At 37.8% G+C, this 26,610-nt stretch overlaps 1 protein-coding gene across 5 annotated transcripts in view; it reads left to right on the forward strand.

Annotated features, from left to right (window-relative positions):
• pde4d (phosphodiesterase 4D) overlaps positions 1-26,610 on the forward strand; it is a 180,918-nt gene that overhangs the window by 148,604 nt on the left and 5,704 nt on the right. For 4 of the 5 annotated variants that reach the window (XM_020705821.2, XM_011478989.3, XM_011478991.3 and 1 more), the window contains 10 exons: positions 10,599-10,790; positions 11,763-11,799; positions 11,892-11,968; positions 13,016-13,065; positions 16,802-16,914; positions 24,899-24,992; positions 25,090-25,265; positions 25,385-25,483; positions 25,599-25,763; positions 25,914-26,013. In XM_020705821.2, coding sequence (XP_020561480.1) covers positions 10,599-10,790; positions 11,763-11,799; positions 11,892-11,968; positions 13,016-13,065; positions 16,802-16,914; positions 24,899-24,992; positions 25,090-25,265; positions 25,385-25,483; positions 25,599-25,763; positions 25,914-26,013 — 1,103 coding nt within the window. Of the gene's footprint in view, positions 1-2,637; positions 2,899-10,598; positions 10,791-11,762; positions 11,800-11,891; positions 11,969-13,015; positions 13,066-16,801; positions 16,915-24,898; positions 24,993-25,089; positions 25,266-25,384; positions 25,484-25,598; positions 25,764-25,913; positions 26,014-26,610 lie in introns of those variants that run through there. The other variant, XM_011478994.3, reaches the window with a different exon arrangement.

A 26,610-nucleotide genomic window follows, 5' to 3' on the forward strand; every position in this document is an offset into this window, starting at 1 on the left:
CTCACGCATATACGTGCCTCGTCAATACTGTGACTGAGCCATCTGTGCTTGACTCGCTGTTCCCTACTTAAGTGGCATCTGACTGCGGTCTAATGAGTCTGCTCGTCTGTATTGACACTGAACATGAATCCTGGTGGACGACTTCAAAGAAAAAAGACCTGTCAATAATTGTGTCAGTTTCTGTATTCACTCAACCACTGCTGCCATGACCTCACTTCAGGCACTAGGTGGCAGCAGTGTTTTACAAAATACTAAAAGAAAATATTATAGTTTTTGTTTCTTAGATTATCTTAGTAGATGTGCACTATTGTAATAAACTGCTGCCATAACCCCACTTCAGGCACTAGGTGGCAGCAGTGTTTTACAAAATACTATAAGAAAATATTATAGTTTTTGTTTCTTAGATTATGTTAGTAGTATATGTGTACTAATGTAATAAACTGAAAATAAATCAAATTAAGTGGTTTTATTTAAAAACAGACTTAGAAAATCTGCAAAAATGTGTTTTTAGCATGTTTATTTGAAACTACTTGGCTTCTAAATCTTGTAGACCTGCAGCTATTTGAAATCTAATTTGCCAAGTACTACAGTAAGTTAATTGTCAAACATTTTAAAATTAGGATAAATTGTGCTGTTGGTATGGTGTGCTTACATACATGTTGATTGTGATCAAAAGACAGCAGTTGGGCAATTTTTCCAGCGTTATCATGGCATGTCATCGGCTGTTTTTTCCATTTGTGATTCATGGACTGTCGATTTATCTGCCCTCTTGAGAAAACAAAATGTTTTATTTTGACTGTGTGGAATGTGAAGACTTTGGTAAAATTTGCACTTTTTGGACCAAACAAACCCCCTCTTTCTCACAGCCTGCTTCAAAGGTATTGAGTTCTCAGTGCATTGAAATGTTCATACTAGTTTTGTTTTTCAAGGGGCCTGTTCAAATTATGCTTTGGTCATTTTAATGGTAACTTCTTGCAGCTTCTGATCTTGCTGCTTTGTAAAATCTACACAGCAATTCGCAAAACCTCATCAAACCATGTCTATCATCCTGTGAGTCTGTCTACTTTATTTTGTGACAAAAATCTTACTTTCGCATTTCCTGTCTGCAACCATTTAATTCTTATCACTCCAAGAACAAAAGACATCCATCCTGCACTTACTAGAAAACTCCTCTAAAGCATAAAGTATTCTTACTGTTAGAAGGATCAAAGTGCTTGGAATAATGTACAATCAGATAGTGTTCCCATTTTGCTTTTGTCTTGGGTTAAAGTTTTTAATCTTTCAAAGCACAAACCTTCCTTTTAATCAATGCTTCCTTAAAAACCAAGTAATTAAATCTGACTCATAATTAAACAATGTGTACACCTAAAAAAATTTCTATTTTTTAATTTTTTTTAATGGATTTGTGGCAATTTCCCTTTATAGTTTTCTTTTATAAAATTTATACGTGTGAGAAAATGCCGGGGTATACAGTTAATACATCTGTCTGCTTCATAAGACTTAAAAAAATGACAAAATCAATCAAATGTATCAAAACTGAATCAATATAAAAGCTTTTGTAAAAGAATAATTAGTCTCGTTGAGTCAAAATAAAACTGCGAAAATTAAATATATACATATTGTTATTCAGATTGAGCCCTCAGCACAATTTCACTAAAAGCTACTTGTGCTTAGGAGTTCCTGTGTACACACTATCAGACCTCCAGCTATATGATGTCAGAAGATGATTGCCATGGCTTTTTTTGTTGCTTTTAAGGCTTTGAGAGTATGGTAGAAAATCTAGGTCACAAGTGGCCTTGTTTTGGCCTTTCTTAGAAGCTTAACTGGACTTAAAAAGAACACTTTGCTCCACGCTTCTAGTTTGATATTCTCTGTGAAAAATGTAGAAGTTGCAAACTTAGGAATTCATTTTCTGCTAATATCTAAATAAAGCATTTTACATATTAATTTGTAGTTTCATATTATTTGCATGCTCATTTTACAGTTTATGTGTCTTACTTTGTTTTTTTAAAACAGGTTCAGTCATTTTCCTTACCTGTGTTTGCTTTGTTCTCATGCTTCCACAAACAGATCATGTTTTCCTCTCATCCCCTCATTCAACAGCTCTACTCCTCAGAATCTGCTGTTTACTGGATGAAACGTTGCCACTTGATCTGTTGGGTCAGAGTGCTTGGCCGTTTGTTTTTGGTAGCTGAGGTAGCCGAGTGACTGACACTTGAGCCGATTGCTTGAAGATAAAAGTCCCGCCCTTTAAAGAATTACTACTACCACAGCAACTCCTCCCACTATGACATACTCAAGCAGGAGCTCAGGAAAAGGAGGATAAGGAACCTAAGTCGTGTGTCCTAAAGGCAGAGGGGCTGATAGAGAGACATAGCAGGAGATTCAGTGTTCAGAAGGAGGAGAGAAAATTAGATCCTATTCCCACCAGTCAGCGAAGAGGAAAATAAACGTGGAAACTTGAAAGAGAGACGCAGAGTGAGAGCATGGCTGGATTAGGAAAGAGGAGAATCACATGCTGTTCTGGCATGTAAGATAAGTGCAAGTGAGTGAGAGGGAGAGCGCCATAACAAACCACCTACTGTCAGATGATCAGAGCTCCAAGAGGAGCGGCAGCGTGCGCTTCTGTTGAGAGGCAGAGGTTGATCCAGACCAGATCGACACAGCACTCCAGCTGACTGGGTAAAGGACGCTGGATCACCTGAAACTAGAGAGGACTTTAGTCAGGTCACGGTGGAGGCTGACCAGGGGAAGTGACCCGGAGTGTTTTTTTTTTTTTGTTTCGGTCTGTACATATCTTTAGCGGAGTGGATTTGGAATGAAAGATCGGACCATGAGTATCATTCTTAAACCCCGCTCACGTTCCACCAGTTCATTGAAGAACACGGAGGGAATATGGTAATGGACAGAAGTTTGCCCGCTGGCAACATTTTCTCTTTAATCCTGTGTATTTGTTGATTTATTTGTCTCCATCTGCATGTCTGTGCCTCTCTGTCTCATCAAAGTAGTCCAAAGTCTTTCTTGTGTTTGTTTGTTTGTTTGTGGCAGTTTTCTCTGTTTGAGGATCAATTACTGCTGTTCTTTCAGTTTCATGACTTTATTCAAAATGACTTTGGTGGTCCACTGAAACAGCTGCTGGATGGATCAGCAGCGAGACATTGTCTAGGTTGGGTACATAAGACTTAATAAGACAGTCATGTTTCAGTCAGCATTTCCCTCTTAACAGGTAAATGCATAGGCATTGTGCTCAAGTAAATAACTTTTCCGAGTTGTTTTGTGTGCGCTCTCATGTGCACAACTGAATTCATAATGCAGAAAATGTTGCTAAGGGCAAAACTGACCGTCCCCTCCCCCTTTTACTCTCCTGCTTTCTCTTGCTTCAGCCTGTCTTTGTCAGATCTTTTTTCTTTATCAAGAATCCACAGAATCTCAATCTAGTTCCTTTATCATCTTACTCTGAGTGTAGACAGCTCATACAACCCTGGGCACATCTGAACAAAGAGGTGGGGATTGTGTTCTCTTAGATCATTCTGCTGTGATCTCACATTTGCCTATTAAATCTACCCAACATGACACCTGTTTGAAATGAAGACATGCTTTGAGTAATCCTGCATATGAGTCAGAAAAAAACCTAGAAATCCATAAGTGCTCCCATGCATGTATGTAATCCAAATAAAAGATCTGACTGCAAACTGTTGCTTTTCTTTGATTAAATGCTCAGTATCTGGCAGTGTTATGTTTAGCATGAGCCATCTTCTTGAATAGCTACCAAAAGCAACTCAGCTGGACAAGGCATACCGCCTCCTCCATCTGTCCTGTCCGTCTTTCTGCTCTTATTAACTGTTTTATGACGCTGTCTTTTATGTAAAGACATTACTGCTATTCCTTAATTTTTTTTTTTTTTTAGTGTGGACTTTCTGTGGAGTTATGACATTTTACATGTATGAAAAACATCTGATCCTATTGTTGGTTGGAATTTTCCCTGTTTGTAAGCTACATAGTTGCAGCAGCTTATCTGTTCAATGAACGCTGTTGAGTGCACAAATCCCTGTGTGCGTCTGTGTGTGCGTAGCTGCATAAGACAGTGACGTGGTCTGGGAGTGGGACATGACCCTTCCCCTTCAAGGCATTGACAAATTCTAACAGACTGCCTTCCACCCAGCCATGTAGAAGCTTGTTTGTGTACAGACTTTTGATATTCATCAAGGTGTTGGCTGAGCAAATGCAGCTTGGATGTTGGAGAAAAGAACAGATTAGTGTGAAGGGTTTGAAAGGTGTTATAGGAACTGCATTCCAGAACTTCTTGCTTAATTTAATCGATTTTTGGGGTAAAAAAAAAAAGGGAATATTGTCTGTAGATTGTGTGATTTAACCCTTTTTATTCATGTGTTCCCAACAACAGCATGTCATCTCTGGCAAATGTTCAATGTTAGGAGTTTAGCCTTTCATTAAGTCGGGCAGTAAACTTATTGTGCAACATTTTATCCACATTCATTCATTCATTCATCTTCTAAAGCCGTTTTGTCCCTTTCGGGGCTGCCAGAGCCTATTGCGGCCACTCGTGGGAAAAGGCAGGGGACATCCTGGACAGGTCGCCAGTCTGTCGCACATTTGATCCACATATGACCTTTAATTGACCACTCCCAAAGTATCAATTATGAGAGATAAAAGGTTTATAGTATCAAAGGTTTCCTGTGTATGAGTCCATTCTGTTCAGTCATGTGAACCAGGATTTTACCATATTGCCATGGTGATGTCTTTGTCATGATTCAGAGTTTTCTGAATGATGCAGTGTTACCAGGTGCACATTTTTTATTCGTGCCACTTAAGAGAAAGCTGAAGTCAACATGGTGTCCTGGGGAAAACACTGGATCGATTTGATGGGAAAGCTGCTCACATCTATGTTTTTGTAGAGTCCTTCTAACCAGTTAAGTTCTTCAAGTAAACTATTTATCAGCGCACACACACATGGGAAAGTGGATGTAAAATTTGGCACATTTAGTAACAAAATCTGTGTATTTTGGTTATGTTAGCAAAGGTTTCTTTGCTCCTGTGACTCCATTGCTTGGCAGAGGTGAAGGCACAGGAAGCAGATAAAGACGAAAGGTGTCCCACTTATCAGTAAGTGGTCAGTAACTTGTCTTTGTAGGAGTTGCGTCACAATTTATCTAAAGAATACTGCAGTGTTCAGAAATCCAAGATTATATGTACTAATATGCAAGTATAAAATTATATTACACGAGACAAGAGAATATCTGCCAAAATATTTGGTAAACCAGTAATCATAATAGTTGTTAATAGCTTCCCAAACTGTTCTTTTGTCTTGGTTTATGTGACATAAAAGTAGAAAATAATTTGCAGTTTGACAGCGGGATTCATACACATTTTACAACAAAAACTAAAACTACAAGATTTAATATTTAAAAAAAATGTTTGTGTTTTACTATAAAATCTGCACAACTTTGTTTGAAAGAAAAATGTATCCAAGCAAAAAAGTGCAATACAAAACATAATTAGTCTATTTGCTCTTTTATTGTATATATTGTGCTTGTTATTGAGGAGGGTTTGCAGTTTTATATATATTTATTTTTTAAATCTTTAATGTCTTTTTACTTTACTTTACTTTACTTTACACCTTTGTGTAGCACCACATTTTATTTTCAGTCAAAAACACAATATTGCTGCTTATCTTCCTTTGGTATTATTTTTGGCAAAAACCTGTAGAGCAGTCTAACTAGACACAGTGTGCTTCTAATGTCTTGTTGTCTTAGTTACATTTCAACTACTGTCGTCATGATCTAAGTTTAGGGCAACTTTTAGTGAGTGGCCGTGTGTCTGCCTTAACCCTTGGCCTCTTTCTTTAATTAAATGTTTCTGATTTCACTTTGGTCATGTGACTCACATTCCTTTCAATACATGTCCTTGAAACCCAATGCGTAGCCTCCTCTATGAACACATACAATTGTCCCAACAGAAAGTGTGTAAAAACATTTGGGTATATTTGAATATAACATATTATTAAAATGCAACTTTAATCCCTAAAGGAAAATATATTGCAAACAACAGTTATAGAATGTAGTAAATATAAAAAAATGATTTGAAGGATTTTGTGCCAAATTAATACAGCTTGCTCGGAACGTTCTTACGGTTTTTCTGCACACGGCAAAGAAGGAAGTTCCACTTACAGACCCCTGAGGTGCTCCATCTGCTGTTGGCTGTCTGAAAGCTAGTTGATGATCTGGGTTTATATTTTCTACATTTGTTTTTTTCTGGATATTCCTATACACGTGGGCAGGCTGGATCTTGTTGAATGCTCTAGAGACCTTAAAGAGCATCATTTTCACGTTCTGACCTAATAGTCTGAAATGATTGAAAAGCAATGTGAAAATATTGTCGACCAATGCAAAATGAAAACAAAATGAACATCCTTGTGATATGTTTTTTGTTCCTTAGTAAGACCTATCACAGCAAACTGATGTGTGGAAAGATTTCACTATGGAAGAATAGTGTATCATCTGTTTGTTAAATGTTTATGATTGAGATATTGTTTCACGTTCTGCTGTGAGATAGGTTGAAGCACTGGCATGTTTCTCCTTGTCCTCCTTTCCCTGCTTACCCCCCTCCGTCCTCACAGCTTTCTAAAATAAGTTTAGTGTCATCTTCCCTCTGTCTGCTCCAGTATGCAGCTCTGTTTTGATCCATATTAATCCACGCATTTTAACCAGAATCAGGACTCCAGATTTCTGGCATCTATTTCTAAAAAAGGTTGTCTTTTTTTTTGCAGTTTGACTTCAATGAAACTTCCAGCTCTCCTTATATGTAGACACCAATAGTCCGCACATGGACTTATACATGCAAGAAGAACAACGCATCACTGGTTGGCTAAATATAGTATGCTTTGGAAGACAAGGTTTTCTTTGCTGTTCCAAAAGTAATATTTAAAAACAGAAGCTTACAAGTCTCAACGCGGCTGATTTTTTTTTATCAGATACTCATCTTCTGACCTCTTTTTCACAGCTCTGTCTCGAAAACATCTGCTGCATTTTGGGTCCCAAAAGTGAGATAAAAGCAATATTTATTTCAAGAGAATTGTGTCCTGTCCTTTGGAAGTCTGGATGTGTCTAACAGTATTTGCAGCAGATCGGTCTTGGTGCTATTTAAGCAAAGTTTGGGATTTTAAAATTAATTAATTATTTTCTTCTAACAACCTTTGTATATATTCCAAGCATAAAACAGTTTTAAGCCCTCAAAGAAAGAAAGTGTTTATATCTGTGAGGGACATCAGAAAGTCATCAAAAAAAATGAAAATTTATTTTTTCTTAAAAAAAGATACTTTACAAACTGGGCCCTTAAAAGATGTCAACAGAATAAGTAACATAGAAAAACTAACTTAACTTAATTAACTGACCAGATCATGTAAACTGACCTAACTAAAATCTGAGAACAAAGAACAAAAAAGAAAAAAAGAAACGCACACAAATTAGATTAACAACTCAATAACTAACAGATCAGAATTTCAATGGAGTTTTTTGGGGGGGAACTGGACTGTTGAAGAGCGTATAGATTTTTTGCGTCTTTTTTTATTTATTTTTTTACACTAGACTAGTTAGATAGTCCCCCACTCTGACTCACACTCCTATACAGTAGGTGGCAGAACTGCACCTTGACGTTGGTGCCTCTTGCCATTTAAACTACAAGAAGAAGAGGAAGACTTCCTCTTTTGGCAATGTGATATTAATTAAACTAACTAAAATGAGTATATTGAATAAATAATGTTGAAGATTATGTGCTACAAATAAGTACTCAAAACACTGAATACATGTATAGCTCAAAGAAATTTGTGTATTTAAGAATAAAGAGTCTAAAATTGTAAACGTATTAAAATGGAGAAAAAAAGAAGTGCAGTCCATGGGGGTTTACTACCATTTTGCTGTGGGTGTGGTTGTGTATGTTGCCATCATAATATCCCTTCCTTTTTTCGAGGAAGATTTTGGTTTCTTGCTGTTCTGGCTTTGTAGAAATACTGGTGACTTATTTAACTGTAATTCTACATAAACTTTTGTTGCCCGTTTTCACAATAAAGTTACAACAAAGTTTTTGTTTTCCTTTAATTTGTATGCACTCCTGAAAAGTTACTTTTTAGTTTCTGAGTTGGAAAAAGAACCCTCAGAGAAACCCACAGTGTAAGTACTGGTTCAAAACTATACAGGGATGCTACTAGGATTATTTGTGATTGGCAAAGAGGATATTCAAGGGAATTGAAATAAACCCAGTGGGGGTGCGAAGTTACGTGGCAGGTTTCTTTGATGAGACTCTGTTTGAGCTGTGACATCAGACTGAATGTCATCATGACTCACTTCCCAAATGTATGCTGAGTGTTATCTTCGGACACCTCTATCTGTCTACTGGTCGTCTTTGTCTTCTTTGCATACAGGATACACACACCCATGTGCTCTCATCATCACACAGCTGTGGAACGGTGACTTGGTGATCAAAGAAGAGTTGAATCACTTGTTCGTTTGGAGAAAGAAAACAAATTGATCGCCTTGACTGATAAAAGGGTGTGGATAGTAGCTGTTTGTGAATGTAGGAGTGAAGATAATACTTGCTTGTTTGTCTAACCACATGGAGAAAACAAGACTGAGGAGTTTTTGGGACTGAGTGTGAGGGGGTGAGGGAAAATGTAAAGAAAAGTCACCACAGTTTTGTCACCCATGTTTTCGTAAAAGGGCACCAGTTTTTACGAGTGAAATAGTTGGAGAACAGCTCAAGGAAAGGACAATTGCCCTCTCCCCCAGGAAGACAGCCAAACTATCCCCTTCCACAATCAGAGCTTGGTCTCACTTAGCTGCTGCTTCTCAGTGGAAATACAGAGTGATAGCACATCAATTAGCCTTTAATTGTTTTGGAAAGTATGCTGGGCGTGTCCTGTTTATCAATGTGAATGTCAAGTTTAGGATGGACCGAGTTGACTTTGCCTTGTGAAAAGTGAGCAGCTAAGCAGCTCTCATTCTTGAGTCAGAAATGCTGTTAAATGCTGTCCTACTTAAAAAAAAGGAATACAGGGCTGGACAGTGATTGTAAGATTATTCGTTTCTTTCATTTGTGGTTTATATTTGCAATTCCTTGGTATAAAATCTCATCAAAGCCAGACGATTTAGGTCTTTCCTGACACACAAGAACACCATTTCTATAACTTTCCTTTTCTCACTCATCTCAATGTGATTCAGGTTTTTCAGGCTGCCTTTTTTTTAAGTTTCTATTGACGGTTGTTTGGTCTGCTGCACTCCAGACTTCTTCACAGGGAAACGTGACTGCTTTTCTTTGGCACGACTACGTCATCGCTATTTGCTGTGGCTGTTATCTTAACAGCAGCAGGAGCCATCGCTTGAGCGATAACAGTTGAAGCACTGATAACAGCTTTTACGATTAACTTAGAATTAACAGACCCAACTGTGTTTCATATACTAGGTCCTAATTGTATCTCATTGGCACGTTGATTCAAACAGATGGACAAAAAGGAGGGAAAAAGAGATGTGAAAGACATGTGACGAAAATCAGGAATGTATGTTTGAGGAGTGAGAACATCAGTTAAACATGCTCAAATACAATTTGAAAATAGAAAAGGCATGGATAGAACTAGCCATACTATAACTTATTTCTCACTTTAGATTGAAAGTAAATTTTTGCAGTTCAGGATGTGCTTTATAAATAGCATATAAGCTAAACGTCTCCTGTTCCACAGCCACATTCATGCATAGACATCCCACAGCAACAACCTGAGCAAAGCATTTATACCCAATAGTCATGGACAGATTTAATATGCTGCAGTTTCAGAGCATGATGATGATGATGAAGCTTTTGTAAAGACGTCATCCTCCTGTGGGTGCTATGCATCAGACAGAGGGGAATCCCGTGCTGACCTTAGCATACACACCATTCCAGATTATGGGATGAGACAGATATCCCTGGGGATGTACATTAGTCATCATCATGGTGTGCAATCACCTTGGAGACTAAGCAGCTCATTGTGGCATCCCAGTGGGAAAAGGTGTCACTGGTTTGCAAACGCCTCTCAGATCTGACTCAGTTGCAGTATTTGATCAGAGGTATTCCCTAGCTTTGTGTTGTTTCAACTACGCATTTTGTTCCACATTTAATGTCTAGGTTTTTGAAATGCTGCATGGGTTGCAAGTCTTGTTGATTAGCAAATTATTCAACCACTAATCAGCTTAATAATCAACCACTGGCTGATTGCAATTTTAATCAATCAAATTTGTGAACAGTTTGACAGCCAGAAGAGTCGCTTGTGTTGTTCTTGAATTTGTACAAAGCCATTACTTGTTCTTAACGTCACTAATCTGTATTTATTATTGAGTTCTTTAATTGGAACCGTATGACTCTACTTTCACGATCAGTCCTTTCAATATTGGAAAGCAGAAGCATGTAATTTTTGATTGTGTCAAGTAAACGTAGAAAGTATGAATAAAGTATAATGACTTTTATAATGTTACTATTGCTTTAACAGTCAGATGGCTGTCACATATGGGAATACATCTTCAAACTCTGATCTTTCTCTTGTTTTCTCTCTCATGCAGTTTTGATGTGGACAATGGCACATCTTCAGGTCGCAGCCCCCTGGACCCGATGGCCAGTCCGGGTTCAGGTCTCATCCTGCAGGCCAATTTTGTCCACAGCCAACGGAGAGAATCATTCCTGTACCGCTCGGACAGCGACTATGACCTCTCCCCAAAGTCCATGTCCAGAAACTCCTCCATTGCAAGTGACATGTGAGTGCTGAAATACCCAAGACCTGGATCTAAATCTGTCACATGATCTTGTGTTGCCATATCTATCCCTGATCATATATGCCCACTTTTGAAAAGAAAGTGCTCTGGGATTGTTTGATGTTCCCGACATTGTTTACCTGACTTTAGAGATGTTCATCAATGTATTTTAATTGGACTAAGATTACTTTAAACATTAACTTTTAATGTTTCACTTGTTTCTAGTGTTTTACTGCAACACTAAAGCATATATTACTAATGTACAAGTCATCTGCTTACCACGATGTAGCAGGATGTGTGTGCGACACTTTGACACACCAGATATCTCAGCCTGTTGACGGTGTTCACATAGTTTGGAGGTCACCAGTCTAACTTAGTCTACTTGCTTATTTGTTTTTGCTTGGCTGACTTATTAATGCCTTTTTACTGTGTTGCCTAAAGCCAGGCTTTGAAACTCAACCCCTCCACTTTTGCACTTTTACATCATGAGTAAATGGTCTTCACAGCATGGAAGAAGAAGGGAAGGAGTAAAAGTCAATTTTAAGTAATCAAAGTGAATGAGATATTCTGTGGTGAGATTGAGGTGGTGTAGGAAAAGAGATGGAGAAAGGTTGACTGTGAGGGAGGTTGACACAGGTGCAAAGGGAGTTTGTGTCTCTTGCTGCAGTCTCACTGTAAATGTGTGTTGTGGTAGAGGAGAAACATAGAGTACACCAGGCCACCTTACAAGCCCGTCCAATGATAAATCCGTCCAGTTTCAATCCCGAAACTTGAAACAGTAACACAAAGAGAGATCACAGCTCTTTTTATAAATGTGTCAGTGCACATTCCTGGGAATTTTGTCCAGTGACCCTCATCCCTATCTCTGCCCACGTCTGCTCTGTCCTTTGTAGAGCGCCCTTCTATTGTCATATGTCAAGAAGACATGTATCTAAGACAAACTTCTCTGACTTAATTTTTTTCTTTTTTTTTCAGTCATGGCGACGATATGATTGTAACGCCTTTTGCACAGGTATGTTTTTTACTAATTGCCCCTTTTGGTTGTTAGTGATGTAATGTTACAGCTGATGTAAATTGAATTCTGTTAAACCGTGTCTCCCACAGGTCCTTGCCAGCTTGAGAACTGTACGAAACAACTTTGGCGCATTAACCAATGTCCAGCAAGAAAGAGCATCAACTAAGTAAGCTAGCATTTTTAGTTCTTGTTTTTATTTGTGTTTGTAGGATTTACTTTTCTTTGTGTATAAAAAGAAAAGCAAGAGTAAATAAAGAGAATTTCAAATAAATAATTGTTTTAAATAGATTAATTCTTATATTATTATAAATTTGAGATTAATATATTTTGTTCATTTTTTTAGATTGAAATTAGATAAAAAATAAAAAAAGAATAAAATCCAAGTTAAAATGTAAATTTAAATACAATTATTTTAATTGTATTTAATGTTCTTTTTTGATTGTACATTATAAATAAAGTGAATTTTGTGCCAGGAATTGTGCTAGCATTCATTTTCAGACTTCAAGTTTATCTTGCCTTAGCTTTCCTTGCTATTTCAAAGGTTTGTGAGAAATGGGGCAGCCCATATAAAGACTCCACCACCTGATTAGTCTGTCATTCCTGTGTTGCTCTCTACGCATTAGTGTGGGACTTAGCAGAGGCAAATTTTCTGTGTGGATTCTGTATATTCAACCCACGTATGTTTGCCATTTCTAAGGTCAAGCAACCTCATTAGAGTAATAGATGAATCTAAGTTGTTCATATGTAAGTTTGAATGGGTCTAGTGTTCAGCTCTGTAAGCTCCTGCATCTCTGTAACCTTTACTAGGTTAAAGCTGGTGTCACAAATGGAAGGACATTTGTATAATTATGGAAATTCAACAAAGCAGATTGCACTTGAGGTGATCTGCGTTGTCTGCAGTGAAACTGTTCCCTCCAGTTTAAGTAGAAAAAACATTTATAGTGACATTGTGTTGCTTTTTAATTCCAATCTTCCTACAGACATCCTTTGTAATTAGTATTACAGGAGGGATGACTAAAAACAACGAGTAGTTATTCTGCTTTCCTTAATATGAAGGAACTATTTAAACCAAGGCAACTAATAGTCTGCATGTGTCTGCCCTCTACTGTTATTTTTAAGTACTACAACAACACTCTCAGATTTACAAAATAGAGCATAATTATGTTTTTGTGTGGAGATAAATAGTTTTAATGATCTGCGTTTGTTTTCTCAGGAGATCCCCCATGTGCAACCCACCACCTATCACCAAGACCACCTTCACAGGTACGTCAGCATGTAGATATGTGCCCAAATGAATGCATGATTCCCTCTATGTGAATGACTCTATGTCTCAAGAAAGAGTAGGTGCACACTTGCACATATTTTTAAATTTAATTCAGTTTAAAACTAGTTGATATTATACTGTTGCTGGCCTTTAAAGATGCAGCAACCAAACATGGGGCTACCTAAGAGACATAAAACTACAGTGTCCGACTCCAGAGATTCATTTTTCTTCTAAACACACATTTACCTAAATTATCTTCTATTTTCTTTAGTGTTCTTGTCCGTTCTGATTCTTGTCATCAATAGCTCAGGTATTTGTATTATTTGCCAAAAGTCAAGGGATAGTTCTACTCTTACCAGTAGACAGAAGGCTCTACCCAGTAGCCTGTCTAGTTCAGTGTGAGGGTTTTTGTGAGAAGGGCATCTCACACACAGTATTGGATGGCTTGAATAGAATTGCCCTTGACAGTCAGTGCAGTGTCAGTGGCTGTAACATAGCTGGTGTTTTTGCAAGAGAGACTTTAAAACCTCCATCATTAATAAATCATTGTACTCTGTGGTGCTTAATGGGAATATCAAGACAGGATGTTTACAGATGCCTATAATGTTACAAAAAAGGTATTTTAAGGGGAAACATGCAGATAATCTAATCTGTTCACCTTAGGATTCCTGATTTCTAACCGACTTGTGTACAAGGGCCTGGTGACATTGTGCTATATTTAGAACACAGTTCTTCTGCTGCATAGCCCTTATGTGCCCTACCATAAAGTGGGGACAGCTGTGAGTCATGAGTGTCATTATATCACAGTATTGATGGGTACTTGTCATGCAAAAGCTGCAACAAGTCATGTCACAGAGAGGAACAGAAGAACGACTCAACTAATAGAAGTTTATTTTACAATTCCTTTGTTTTGTTTTTCCATTTATATATATATATATATATATATAGAGAGAGAGAGAGAGAGAGAGAGAGAGAGAGATACATAGAGAGAGAGAGAGAGACTTTTTTTCTACTATTTGTTTTTCCTATCAAATAGTCTTAGCGTTGTTTTTTTTTTAAAGTTTGTCAGCATATTCAAGTTATAACCCCTTTTAACTTGTACGCCCCTAATATATTAGGAGGTTTGCTGGTCTTCATCAGGTCAGGCTCTGCATGCAAACCTTTTTTAATCATCATCAAGCCAATCAGTTTAATGGCTGTTAACATTCATTTTAATAAACAGATATAAATTATCTTGTTTAATCTTTGATGTGATCACCAGATTGGTTTTTTTAAAAACACCACACAAAGTGATGGTTTGGATCAGTTTTAAGACTCCCTTAATGAAAATGGTATTTTTGGTGTTTTAAAGATTTGTCTCAAAAGTTGAGGACATGTATAAGGAAAATTAAGCCTAAAATTGCGTTTCTGTTCCAAGTTCACATCTCACATCCAAATTTCTTAACAACCACTGCAGCTCTGTAGAAACTACGGTATGTCTTTCAAAATGATGCAGGTTTTGGCTAAAAATGGCAACATCGTAATTAAAAGACCACTGGGAATGCTAAAAGATTATTGGATTTGGCACTTTAACAATAAAGAGAATATACGTTTATTTATTTTTTTATAAGTGTAGTACGTTTTTCCCTTTGCTTTGTAATCATCTCCCCCTGCTACTTCTCTACTCATCCTCCCTCTCCTTGATTCTGATCCAGCTTCAGTGCCAGGAGGTTCCGGCACGTAGTTTGTCTGCAGCCGTGCGCCTAGTGCAGCAAAGTGGCCTCTGTAAGCGCCGGTGTCTGATGTCGCACTAAGCATGAGAAGAATGTCATTGACGTCAGTGCAGTTGCTGTCAGAAAGAGTAGCACCCCAACCACAGAGAGAGACGGAGACCCAGAAAGAAAGGCAGATAATGAGAAGTAAAAAAAAGGGGGGAAACATGGTGAAGGGTGTTCATTGGAGGAAACAGAAAGTGAGGACGAGGACAAGAACTAATAGAAAGAGTGGAAGGAGGGACTTGTTAAAGATAATGAAGCAGGGGAGAGGACATTTTTGTGACTGCAAGGAGCCAAAAATGTTTTGGAGATGGTCAGTGGCTGAGTCAGAGATGTATCAAAGCAAGACTGAGCATCTTTTCTAACATTAATGTGTTTAACGATCACACCAAATATATTACATTATGTCATAGAAATGACCCCACATCTCTAGTCCATTGAGATGTTTAAGTTTCTGAAAACCATTATTGCCAATTATTCATAATTTTTGTAACTGATTTTTTGTCCCAAAATAAAATATAATAATTTATGAATGAGATAGTAATTTTATTTGTTTTTGGTGCAGCAACATATAGCAGAATAGTCTGTCTGATGCATAAAAAAGATAAATCTTCTATTTTTTCATTGTTCACTTGAACATTTTGGATGTTATCATTTCCAGTGTAGTAGCTGAATTGTCTGTCAGTAATCCTATGCTACAACTGCTAAAGTCTCTTTACTTTTCCTCTGATGAGGTGACATTTTTAACCTGACTTCGAAGTGAGAGATACTTCGATGTGCCACAGAAAGTCTGCTGTTCTGATCATGTTGTCAACCATCTCTGTTTTAGTGCTTTTAGTATGCTGAGCGCATATTAGCTTGCAGACACACCAAACACTGGGAGCTCCCAGCTCGGCTGCTTCCCCTTCAAAAATCCAGTCCGTGTTTTCTCCGTCTCCTTCTCCCATCCACAGTGCAGTCCTCTCCGGTTTTAGGTACAGCTTTGGATAGAAGCACATTTGGCTACCAGAGACGCCGAAGCAACAGAAGCCCACCCCCTATACACACAGCATCTATAGGTTACACTATCCAGCACACAAGCAGTACCGGATTTTACCCCCTTGCTTCAGGATACAATGGATGTTATTACTGACAGACAGGCTGAGACCACACCATAATGTGTTGTGGTTAGCTTTTCGTCTGGTGGGAGTGTGCATTTGTATGCATGTGTGTATGCTTGCCTCTGTGTGAGATCTGTGAATGTTTTACCATGTCAGGATGCTGCGATCAGACCTGTAGATGGTCCGGGCTGGACAGCACTCATGTGGATGTTGACCGCTTCTGAGCCTCTTACTGGATCCTTCTTCTTTCACTGTGCCCGACTCACCTCCATTCTTTTTTGGCAGACATGGGCCTGCTAAGCAGACTGTTGTTCATTTTGCTACATGACTGGAATTACACATTATTTAGGAACAACAACGCCCCTCATCCAACTGACGGGGTGTGTTGAATGTTTTCTGAGTTGAGCTAAGCGAGTAAAACAATGTTTTTGATTTGTGCATCTTTTCCAACACGGCTCGAATGGCTTTTTGAGGTATCTCTGCTGAATTTTTCTTATTGTTATCAACATTTTAAAGAGAACTGACTCAGTGGGGCTGTTTGTGATCCATCACTGCCACCATACCCCTGTGGATTGTGTCTGACTTTATCTTTCAAGGGGAGAATCCTGGATTTAAGCTGCAAAGCTACACTGGAGGTCACAGATCTACTCTTCAGCTAAACTGTGCCTGCTCCTCTTGGAGCCAGGATTCAGGCCAAGACGGACCTATTTGCAGGCCCTCACCACTGGCTCACCTGTCCAGTATGAAGAGTCACCCATGTCTTTACTCTGGGTATCCCAGATTAGCTGTATGTGGAATGGGAGACCCCAGATCTGGACCGACCACTAGCCCTTTGAAGAGGACCCTTACTGACCCCTTGCCCTCCTGTCTTGCACCTGCAGAGGAGGCCTACCAGAAACTGGCCACCGAGACCCTGGAAGAGCTGGACTGGTGCCTGGACCAGTTGGAGACATTGCAGACAAGACACTCTGTCAGTGAGATGGCCTCCAATAAGGTAAAATTAATTTGAAAAACTTCAAAAAGGTTTTCTTAGAAAGATGCTGAAGCTATTTATTTACGGTAGTCTGTGCGGTGTGGTTAAAGTTCAGGAGTTATTCTATTTATCTTTCTTAATGTAAACTTTAAGTATAACTACAGCAGAAATTTTTTTTTCAAGATTTTTCAGTAATATAACCTGCAACAGACTCTGTATATCCAATACTTAATCGACTACAGTGTCTCTTTCCGAAGCCTTCTTACTTACTGACAAGATGCTGGGGTTTTATTTTACTGTATATTTTGATATATATATATGTTTTGCACTCAATATCCATTCAGATACCGGACTGTTTGTGTGACATTGCCCATGCATGTTAATTAAAGCATCGTCATGCAGGCAGGCAGTTTAGGTATGAGCTTTCTCAGACACCTCCTCTGTGTGTGCGTGTGTGTTAGAGAGGGAAAGAGGGATTTGGAGGGAGGCTGCTTCGCTGCTCAGAATGCTGATCAGGTCTGGGCTCTGATGTCACACGCTGATGTCACATGCAGAAGGATGGACCTTAACTGCGGACAAAGAAGTCACACGTTGACCTCTGATGATTCCCACATTGCAGTCACAATACGTTCTTTCATTCCCAGCATATATATATATATATATATAAAAATATAGGCGTACATAAATATGTGTATAATATGAGTATATACTGTGTGTGTGTATATATATATATATATATATATATATATATATATATATATATATATATATATATATATATATATATATATATATATATATATATATATATATATATATAAGTGTGTGTGTGTGTGTGTGTGTGTGTGTGTGTGTGTGTGTGTGTGTGGGTGTCTGTGGGGGTGTGTGGGTGTGTGTATTAATGACAATAAACTGTAACATGCTCTGCCCCACCATTGATCACCAGCTCAGCTATCTCTGGTTGTCACGGCAACAGCCCAACACCCTGCTTTCTCATACCGACCACACATGTGCATACAGAAGCATGGCAGCTACTGCATTTGCTCCATCTCCCACACACTACTTCACATCTTCAGATCCTGGACTTGATTTGATTTGATTAAAATCTTCTAAATCACAAAGGAAGTCTATTACAGCCATGAAGCTGCCTCACAGCAACTATTTGTCATATAAAACATAGGTTTTAGGATATTTCTCACATGTTTCTGATACTGTTTAGCTCCTGTTGGTGGTTTTGGAAATGTACACAGCAGCTAAAACACAAACAGAATACAAATATTTTTGTCAGCTCAGAGATACAGCTTTTTCTGGCTCACTGGATATATTTCTTAACGTGAAATGGGAAAAGAACAGTAGGTATTATTATGAGAAACATTTTAAAAGGTATCTCACAAAAGAAACAAGGATGTCTCTTCAACTTGTGTGGATTTTATTGCTTTTTTGGAAGATTTCTACATCTGAAGCACAACCTCTTTAAGTACAGTAACAGTTTTTAAAGACCGCAACCTGTTGCAATTTATTCAGTAGTATTAAATATCCACTCTGATGAAAATTGTGTTTTTAGTGTTGTTAACATGTTCTTGTGGCATTTTTTGCATAATGAAAGACATATATAAGAAAATTAAGCTTAAAATTGCATTTCTGAGTATGTCTTTACTTAAATAGTTGTGAATTAGTAGCAGACGAGAAAAGACCATTGACAAAAGCTTGTAGCTGTGATGTAAAAGCAGACCACAAGCTCCCTGCTCCACTTCATTCTGATGCATCACCCTGCAGACGAGTAGATCCACGTATGTCTTCATTTTCCTCGTCCGAACTGGCATCTGGCTCAAAACTGTACAGCTGGATAGGTCCAATGTTGCTCAACATTTTTGTTGCACCTCTAATGTTAGGTTGGGGTTGAAAGGGCCTTTATGCTGGAGCAGTGTTTTTCAACTTTTTTTGAGGCAAGGCACACTTTATCCTTGACAAAATCCTGCGGCACACCAGCATCCAAATAATTAGAAAAGGAGAAACTCTATAGTCTGTATTGATGTCCCTCCACAATCTCATGTGCATTTTTGTGATATTTGTGGCAGAAAAAGCTGGAAGTTGCAACTGTTTTTCCTAAAAGCTGTAATAAAAGTTAAGTTAGTTTTCAGTAATAATTTTAAACTAAATCATTTGACATTTTACCCTGGTAGTTGTTTTTCCCTTCTGTTTATTAACATGCTATTTTAGGTAACCTCACAAAACACCAAATACATTCTTTCTAAATAGTGATTTATTTTTTAAGTTATTTTTTTAAGTTGGTGCAAAGGCAACTGTAATTTTTGAACAATATGATCACAATATGTTTGATAAATTTTACACAAAAAGACTAAAAATTTTTCTGTAGCTACACAAAAAGTGAAGTTTTATTAGATTTTCTCTTGTCTTAATCAAAGATAAAGTCTTTGAAAACTTAATAAAAAAATGTATTTCTTTTTACATGATTAAATTGTTTCAATTTAGTTTGATTGTGTATGTTGGCCACTTCACCTTAATCCTCGTTCTGAAATGTTGTTATTACTTCTGTTTAAGCTTAACTTTTCATTATTCAAAAGTGACTGAAGTCAGAAAGCGAATCCTTCAATCCAGACATTATTAGAAAAGTGTTTCAGATTGAAAGATGACTTGGACCAAACACTGGGATGTTTGGCTGTTAATAAACATAAACCTTGAAACTGTTGACCTCTGATTTCATCAAGAAGATTTAAAAACTGTTTGATGCGTGTTCGTTGTGGTTTAAGACGTTTAACAGGAAAGACTCGTAGCACAGAGATGTTGTCACTTAAACACAATGCATCGTGGGAGATGTAGTGCAAAAACGGACGCCAGAAAGCCAGAAAGACTCCCGACTCTGAGCTTTATTATTTTGTTTACTTGTTCTACGGTCTGACACCGGATCCCGCGAAAAGCTACACTGCTAAAGACGAGCTTTAGCTGGTATTTTTGTTGGAACTGTGAGGCTTTATGAGCAGAATCAGAACAAGGAAGTGAAGACTTTAACCACTTATGATTTGCCAGACTGATGACGTTTGATTAAGCCTCCAAGAATGATTGGTGGAGACAGTTGAAAGGGCGGGGCTTTTCTGAAAACAGAGCTAAAGCTGAGGCTAAATCGCGGTACCGTCATTCTTATCAAAGTGTCTTTAATAGAATCAAATAAACAGAAAAAAAAAGTATTTTACGATCTTTCATCTTCCTAACTACTCAGTGTTTTATCAGCCTGCTAGTTCCCCATTCCATTAAAACAGTCCTGCTCACAACTCAGAGGTGAATTTCTGATGAACTGCTGCTGCCCTGCAGAAACTATGTCCGACAAAATGACTTTTTTGGGGGCTAAAAATTGCATGATATAATTAAAAGACCACTGGGAACGCTTTAAAGTAGATCAAAAATTGATCAGGGTGGGTCTTAAAGCACTAATTAACTGGATTTACTTATGTCTCTATTTCAGTTGTATCTTGACTCTTTTCATCAGCTTTGAATTCTTAAGTGATGTTTTATGCAGTTTAAATTAATATTTTACCCACAGAAAGCATCTTTTCTCAACAAATTTCAAGATTTATATTCACACTGCAGCATTTTGCTATTTTGTGTTTGTTTTGTGTGTGCCCAGGCTCTGTCTATGTTCTTAAATTTCCAAACCGTAAATATTGCATTAACTTTCTTGATCCAAAATTTTAGTTTTTCTTCCTTTTAACTTAACTATCAAAGTCTCAGTTTTGTGGCTTTATCAGATTTGTGCACAGCAAGAACTGAATTTTAAGAAAGTAAATTAGAATCATATTGTCCTATTTTCTGTCTTGCAAGAAAAAGAATCTTATCCAGAAACTTTTTCAATAGCAAAATATTCTTAGTTTCAGACAACATATCTTAGTGACGTAACCGTTTTCTTAAAACAAGATTCCTTGGTAATACCATTTTTGTTACGCCAATGGCCGATTTTTTTGCTTATTCAAAGCAAATATTAAGATTTCTAGGGTTTCTGTTTTTTCTGTGTGCTCTTATTTCCCTTATTTCTAAATTGTTTTTGTACTTTTTGCTAAATGTATGTTTCTATCATTGTCTTTCCCTCCATATTACATTTAGCCATATATAGTTGTCCTATCTTTAGATGTCTTTTACAGCTCCTGGGCCAAAATCATGAATAGACTGGAGAGTCAATTCTCACACTCAGCTGTGTGTTCATTGAAGACAGTGGCTTTATTTGTCTGTATTGTGAAAGGTGTGGGCGTCTGCTGCCAGAATCAAAGCTGAAAGTGAGAAATCTTTTTTGATCTGGAGGTGTTTTCGGATACATTCAGCAGGGAATGGATATTTTTAGTCACTCCACGGAGGAACAAATTATACACAAGTCACAACTAAGCTAGGTGTGACACTTTCCAATTTTTACCCAATAGTTTGAGTTCACACCTCTTGACGAAGCTATCACTCGTGTGTATTTGCGTGACAGCTAGAAGATGGGGGAGGTTTGTGTCGTTAAAAAGTGTGTCTCCGAGGATTCTATTTGTGTATATGCACCAGCCAGCAGATAATTGTGTAAGTGCGTGTTTGTGATGGGCCTGTGCTGGCCTGCTTTAGTCAAAGTCATTGGATGCAGGGTAGCTGGTGGTCTCATCTGTTCCAGCGTAGCTGTAAATTACTTACAGTGCTGGGCAGGGTGAGGAGTCAGGGTGTGAACGAAGCGGAGAGCCATTTGGCCCCTTCTCAATCCATGCATCACTGGACCAGATCCTCATCAGATGAATGTGCATACAGAAAACCAGAAACATATTTCTATTTTAAGATTTCTTTTATTGTTTGATTTATTTCAATTTCAAAATAAAAGAAAATGGTTCCTTAAATTATAGATTTGATTCAAATATAATTTTTGTAATTTCTTTAAAAGTAGTGACCCTTTACACAATAACTTTTCTTTATGTGAAAACATTGGTAACGCTTTATAATAAAATAAAACAACCAAAACATTAACCCTTTGTCGCTAATTTGGAGCGTACTAATAGATCCAGGACTCAGCTGAATTTAGCATCACCTTGAAAGGGAAAGAAAACGTTAATATAGTTGGAAATAAATTCCGGCATGAAGGGAGATCAAATGATGGTTGTCACTCCTTTATCCTTTTTTATAAGGGGGAAAATGATCCTAACCGAAATGTTTAATTTTACGTTACCTTTTCCTTTAAGACAAAAACGATTTTTTTATGTTAATCAGTAAATACTTCACTCTTGAGAAATTCAATCTAATTTGAGTGAGGCCAATTAAAACACAGTTAAATGAAACAATGAGACTTTGTGTCTTCTGGGCATATGGTTAAATTCAGACTGCCATGAAGCTGCTCACTATGAGGCAACAGCGCTGACCAACACACAACCACCTGAAGTGGAGGCGTTTTGGCTTTGATGCCATGTTGGACATGACTGAAGATTTCCTAACCGTGAGGGGAAGTGGAACAATTGGAGCTAAATTAGCAGCTACAGGGATGCGATTCCTTAAAATCAGCAAGTCCACCATAAAAAAGTGAGACCTTTTTTCTGCCTCACAACACAGTAATAATTTACCTATTCTCAAGGCCTGATGACGATAAGATTTCCATACTTTCAAGGTCGACTGGCAATGATCTAAAGAAAAAAAAATTGGTAGTAAATTAAATTATCGAAAGTTTGTTTATTAGGAGAACTTTCTACTTTAATTGAGGAAATGAAATCTTCCTATCAGTGACTGTAACCTTCCTCTTAAATTAAAGGAGCTGGTTCTTGCCCTCAAAGCCAGCTGGACGCTGACTGTCTGTGAGTCTACTTCAGATAACTCATAATTTTTGAAAGGTTATGGTGTGTTTGGCTTTTGTATGTATTTACCTCACCTCATCAGTGATGCTAGTGTGACTCACCTCCCTTGAATTTTTGGGAGAGGCTGACCTCAGTAATGTGATAGTTTTTATCGAACTGGGTGAGGTGACATGCTTTTACATCATGCTGTAGCAAAGATTAGGTCAGTATACATGTAACTACCAGCAGGCCTATTTTTACAATTATGATGAATAAAGTATGTCCTGTAAATGCATGACGTGTGTGCGCCGTGCACGCACATCCGCACAAAGTGGCATCCCGCCACGCTGCAGGACCTAAACAAAAGGGAAGGGGCACATTTTTCCCCTGACTTCAATAGTGGCCAATCAAACAGCAGGTAGTCTCAATTCGAGCCAATTAGAGGTAATGATGAGCTCACTCTTTCTTCATATCTGAGTCGTGATTTGCTGCTAGAGTGTGACATAGAGGGAGAGGCAGCCTGTTCTCTTCACATGGGAGCATATGTCATGCCCAAAGAAGCAGGCAGCCACTCCTGTTTGGGACTGTTTGGTAGGAAAAAAAAATTGCTGTCCTGTTGCTTTGGTATATACTGAGCTTCTGCACTATCATCAATTATTAAGAGACTCAGCAGCGTGTCCCCATATTGGAGTGTTTGTGTGTGCATGTGCACATTTTGGCGTGTGTGGTCACAATATGCTCTGGGTGGATCTTTTGGGATCTGCCTTCCTGCTGCTTCTCTTCCAGAACCTGCTTTTCCTCTCTACTTTCTGGGGCATCGGAACATATTTGTGGACATTCTGAGAATGAGGACATGGAGCTTTATTTGTGGACTGTTCAGCTGATTTACTCTGAACGGATCTCTGAGGGCTCCTCAGACTGACGTCTCTTATTGGAGAGAAGGGCACAGCGCTCTTGTTTCAGAAGCTTTAGTAGCTTTCATCCAGTAAACAAGGAAACTCACAACTCTCTGCGTCTGGATTGCAATCTTTTTTTTGACTTGTCAAAATGCCGGAAGCAAATTATCTCCTGTCTGTTTCCTGGGGATATATAAAGGTAAGAAGTCTTTTCATGGTGGTCTATTTTAGTTACAAATTCACATGCTCCACACCTACTTTAAGGTGACCCTTTTTCAGGCTTTCTGTAAGGCAGGGTTTACCTTGAGACAAATTTGGACAAGAACAACCAAAATATCTGCTGTATTTGAACAAACCTTCAAAGGTGTGAATACTCCGGCTTCATTATCCATTTTGGTGCAGCCGAAGAGCTGATAGCTGATGGTGTTTGAACCAAACTGCACAGGGTGTAGATGTGGCTGAATGTATTGTTCAGGAAAAAGAAAAGTCTAAGCATTTCTTTTTTTTTTGCGTTAAATTAGAATTTTAAAGTAAACTAAAGTATTAAAGTGTTTTTTGTTGTTTTTAGTTTTTTTTTTTTATTATATCAGAAAACAATTCGGTGGGGAAAAATCTGGAACACTTGAATGTCTTCTTTGTAGGTCAACAGTCCTCTTGGTGGTTAGGACGCTCCATTTTTTTGACGTAATGAGGAGTTCTGTTTTATTTATGGTTGCAGAAAAAGTCCAAAAATATGTTTTCACCTTTTTTAACATTTATGCAGTGACGTCATCTCCTATGACTGGACTATTTTACATAACTAAATAGGTTTTAAAAATAGCTTTATCCTTTTTTTGTTTTGGTTTTTCTGCTCTACTAAAATTTAATGATCGGGAAAAATAGGGTTTTGATCTTTAGGTGACTTTATTTTCAAAGTTTCAGAATTTTTTATTTTAGTATTTATTGATTATGAAATTTAATTTAAAAAAAACGTTTTTACTATTTTTACGCTATCTTTGTTTTTAATTTTATTTTTTTATTTTTCATTGCTTTTGTGTTTCCAGCTCTTCTGCAAAAATGTCATTTTCTAAAACCCCTCTACCACATGCACCGGTGTGATACTCAAACCAATAAACTGTGATTACATTTGGATTTGCTTTTTTATATGGCAACAGGGTGGGTTAAAAAATGAGGAACGGAAAGAGACACTGAAGAAATAATCAATATGTTTAGAATAAATATAAAAAATGATCTTTACTCTTAAGGTGCTTGGACTGAATGTTAAAGCAATATTGAGCTGAAGAAATAATGATTTAACACCATAATTATTTTTCTCAGTTTAAGAGGATGTTGAATCGGGAGCTTACTCACTTGTCAGAGATGAGCCGCTCTGGCAACCAGGTGTCTGAGTTCATCTCCAGCACCTTCCTTGGTTAGTAACCACATATGAATTTTTATTCCAATAATTTAAAAATTAGTTCATAATCTAACGGTTGTGCTGACAATTTCGGTTTGTCTTTCTGATACAGACAAGCAGCATGAAGTGGAGATGCCAACCCCGCAAACGCAGAAGGAGAAGGAGAAAAAGAACAAGCCAATGAGTCAGATCAGCGGGGTGAAAAAGCTGCAACACTCCTCCAGCCTCACAAACTCTAACATACCCCGCTTTGGAGTCAAGACGGAGACCGAGGATGAACTGGCGAAGGTGTGTTTGGGTGCAAATAGTTTCATATAAATCCTATGGAGCTTGATTTTTTTTTTAATTTAATTGATGAATCAGGAAATATAAATGTTGTCTCTAACTTTGTTCTTCCCTGTTTTTAGGAGCTGGAGCATGTGAATAAATGGGGCCTTAATGTTTTTAAAATCACAGAATTCTCTGGTAATCGGCCACTGACAGTCATGATGCACACGATATTTCAGGTTAGACTCACGTTTTCTTGCTATCTAGTTTATTTCCTCCAAATTGTTCTTTCATTATTCATTCATAGTTCATTACTTGATGAAATTCATCTCTTTTTCTTGTATTTCTTTTTAGGAAAGGGACCTGTTAAAAACGTTTAAAATTCCACTCGACACCTTCATAACATACCTGCTGACCTTAGAAGACCATTATCATGGCGATGTGGCCTATCACAACAACATCCATGCTGCTGACGTCACCCAATCAACTCACGTGCTGCTTTCCACTCCTGCCCTTGAGGTGAGGCACACATGCAGACAAAGAGCAAAAGCACTCCGGCTTGGTCATAAGCTCGCAAACATTCAGCGCATGCTTCAACAATCAGCTTCAATCAAAGCCCAATCAATGACCTCTCTCCTACGCTCTGCACTCTGTCCTTTGTTCCCTCAGGCTGTGTTCACAGACCTTGAGATCCTTGCTGCCATCTTTGCCAGTGCAATTCATGATGTGGACCATCCTGGAGTCTCAAACCAGTTTCTCATCAGCACCAGTGAGTTGAAAAAGATCAAATGAATGTTTGCTCACAAATAATTCTGTAATAAGTCATCCTCTGTTGCATATTTCTTCCACAATTTAAACTAGAGTGTGAAATACTTTGCTAAAAATTAGACAATGTTTTCCTGGTGACATAAATGCAGGCACATCCACTGCAGATAGAAGCTCTTCAGGTACAATACAGCATTTCCTCGCTTTTTGCTAGACTTACGTTCAATATATAACCCATGATAGGGGAAATTAAGGCTGCAAGACTCCTCACTACACACTTTATATACTTTTCTCAGACATTACCAGTTTTACTTCTTTCTTTTTCTTTAATCTCTCAACGTTCAAACTTTTGAGGAAAATGATGTTCAGTATAATAGAACAAAAACAAAGATCTGCTTGTAATCGAATATATACAGGAGACATGGCACGGATGAGATTTATTGACAAGGTCAGCTGCAAATCAGGATGCAGAGCACAATGTACTGTCAAAAAATACAATAGTGCAAAATTATACTGAAAAAAATCAAATATTAGTTTATTGAGTTTTCAACATCACATTTACTCGCTGTGCCTTTGTAAATATTTTTTAACTTCAAAAAAC

Source organism: Oryzias latipes, chromosome 9 (genome assembly GCF_002234675.1).
Source record: "Oryzias latipes chromosome 9, ASM223467v1".
In the NCBI taxonomy this organism is placed as follows: domain Eukaryota; kingdom Metazoa; phylum Chordata; class Actinopteri; order Beloniformes; family Adrianichthyidae; genus Oryzias; species Oryzias latipes.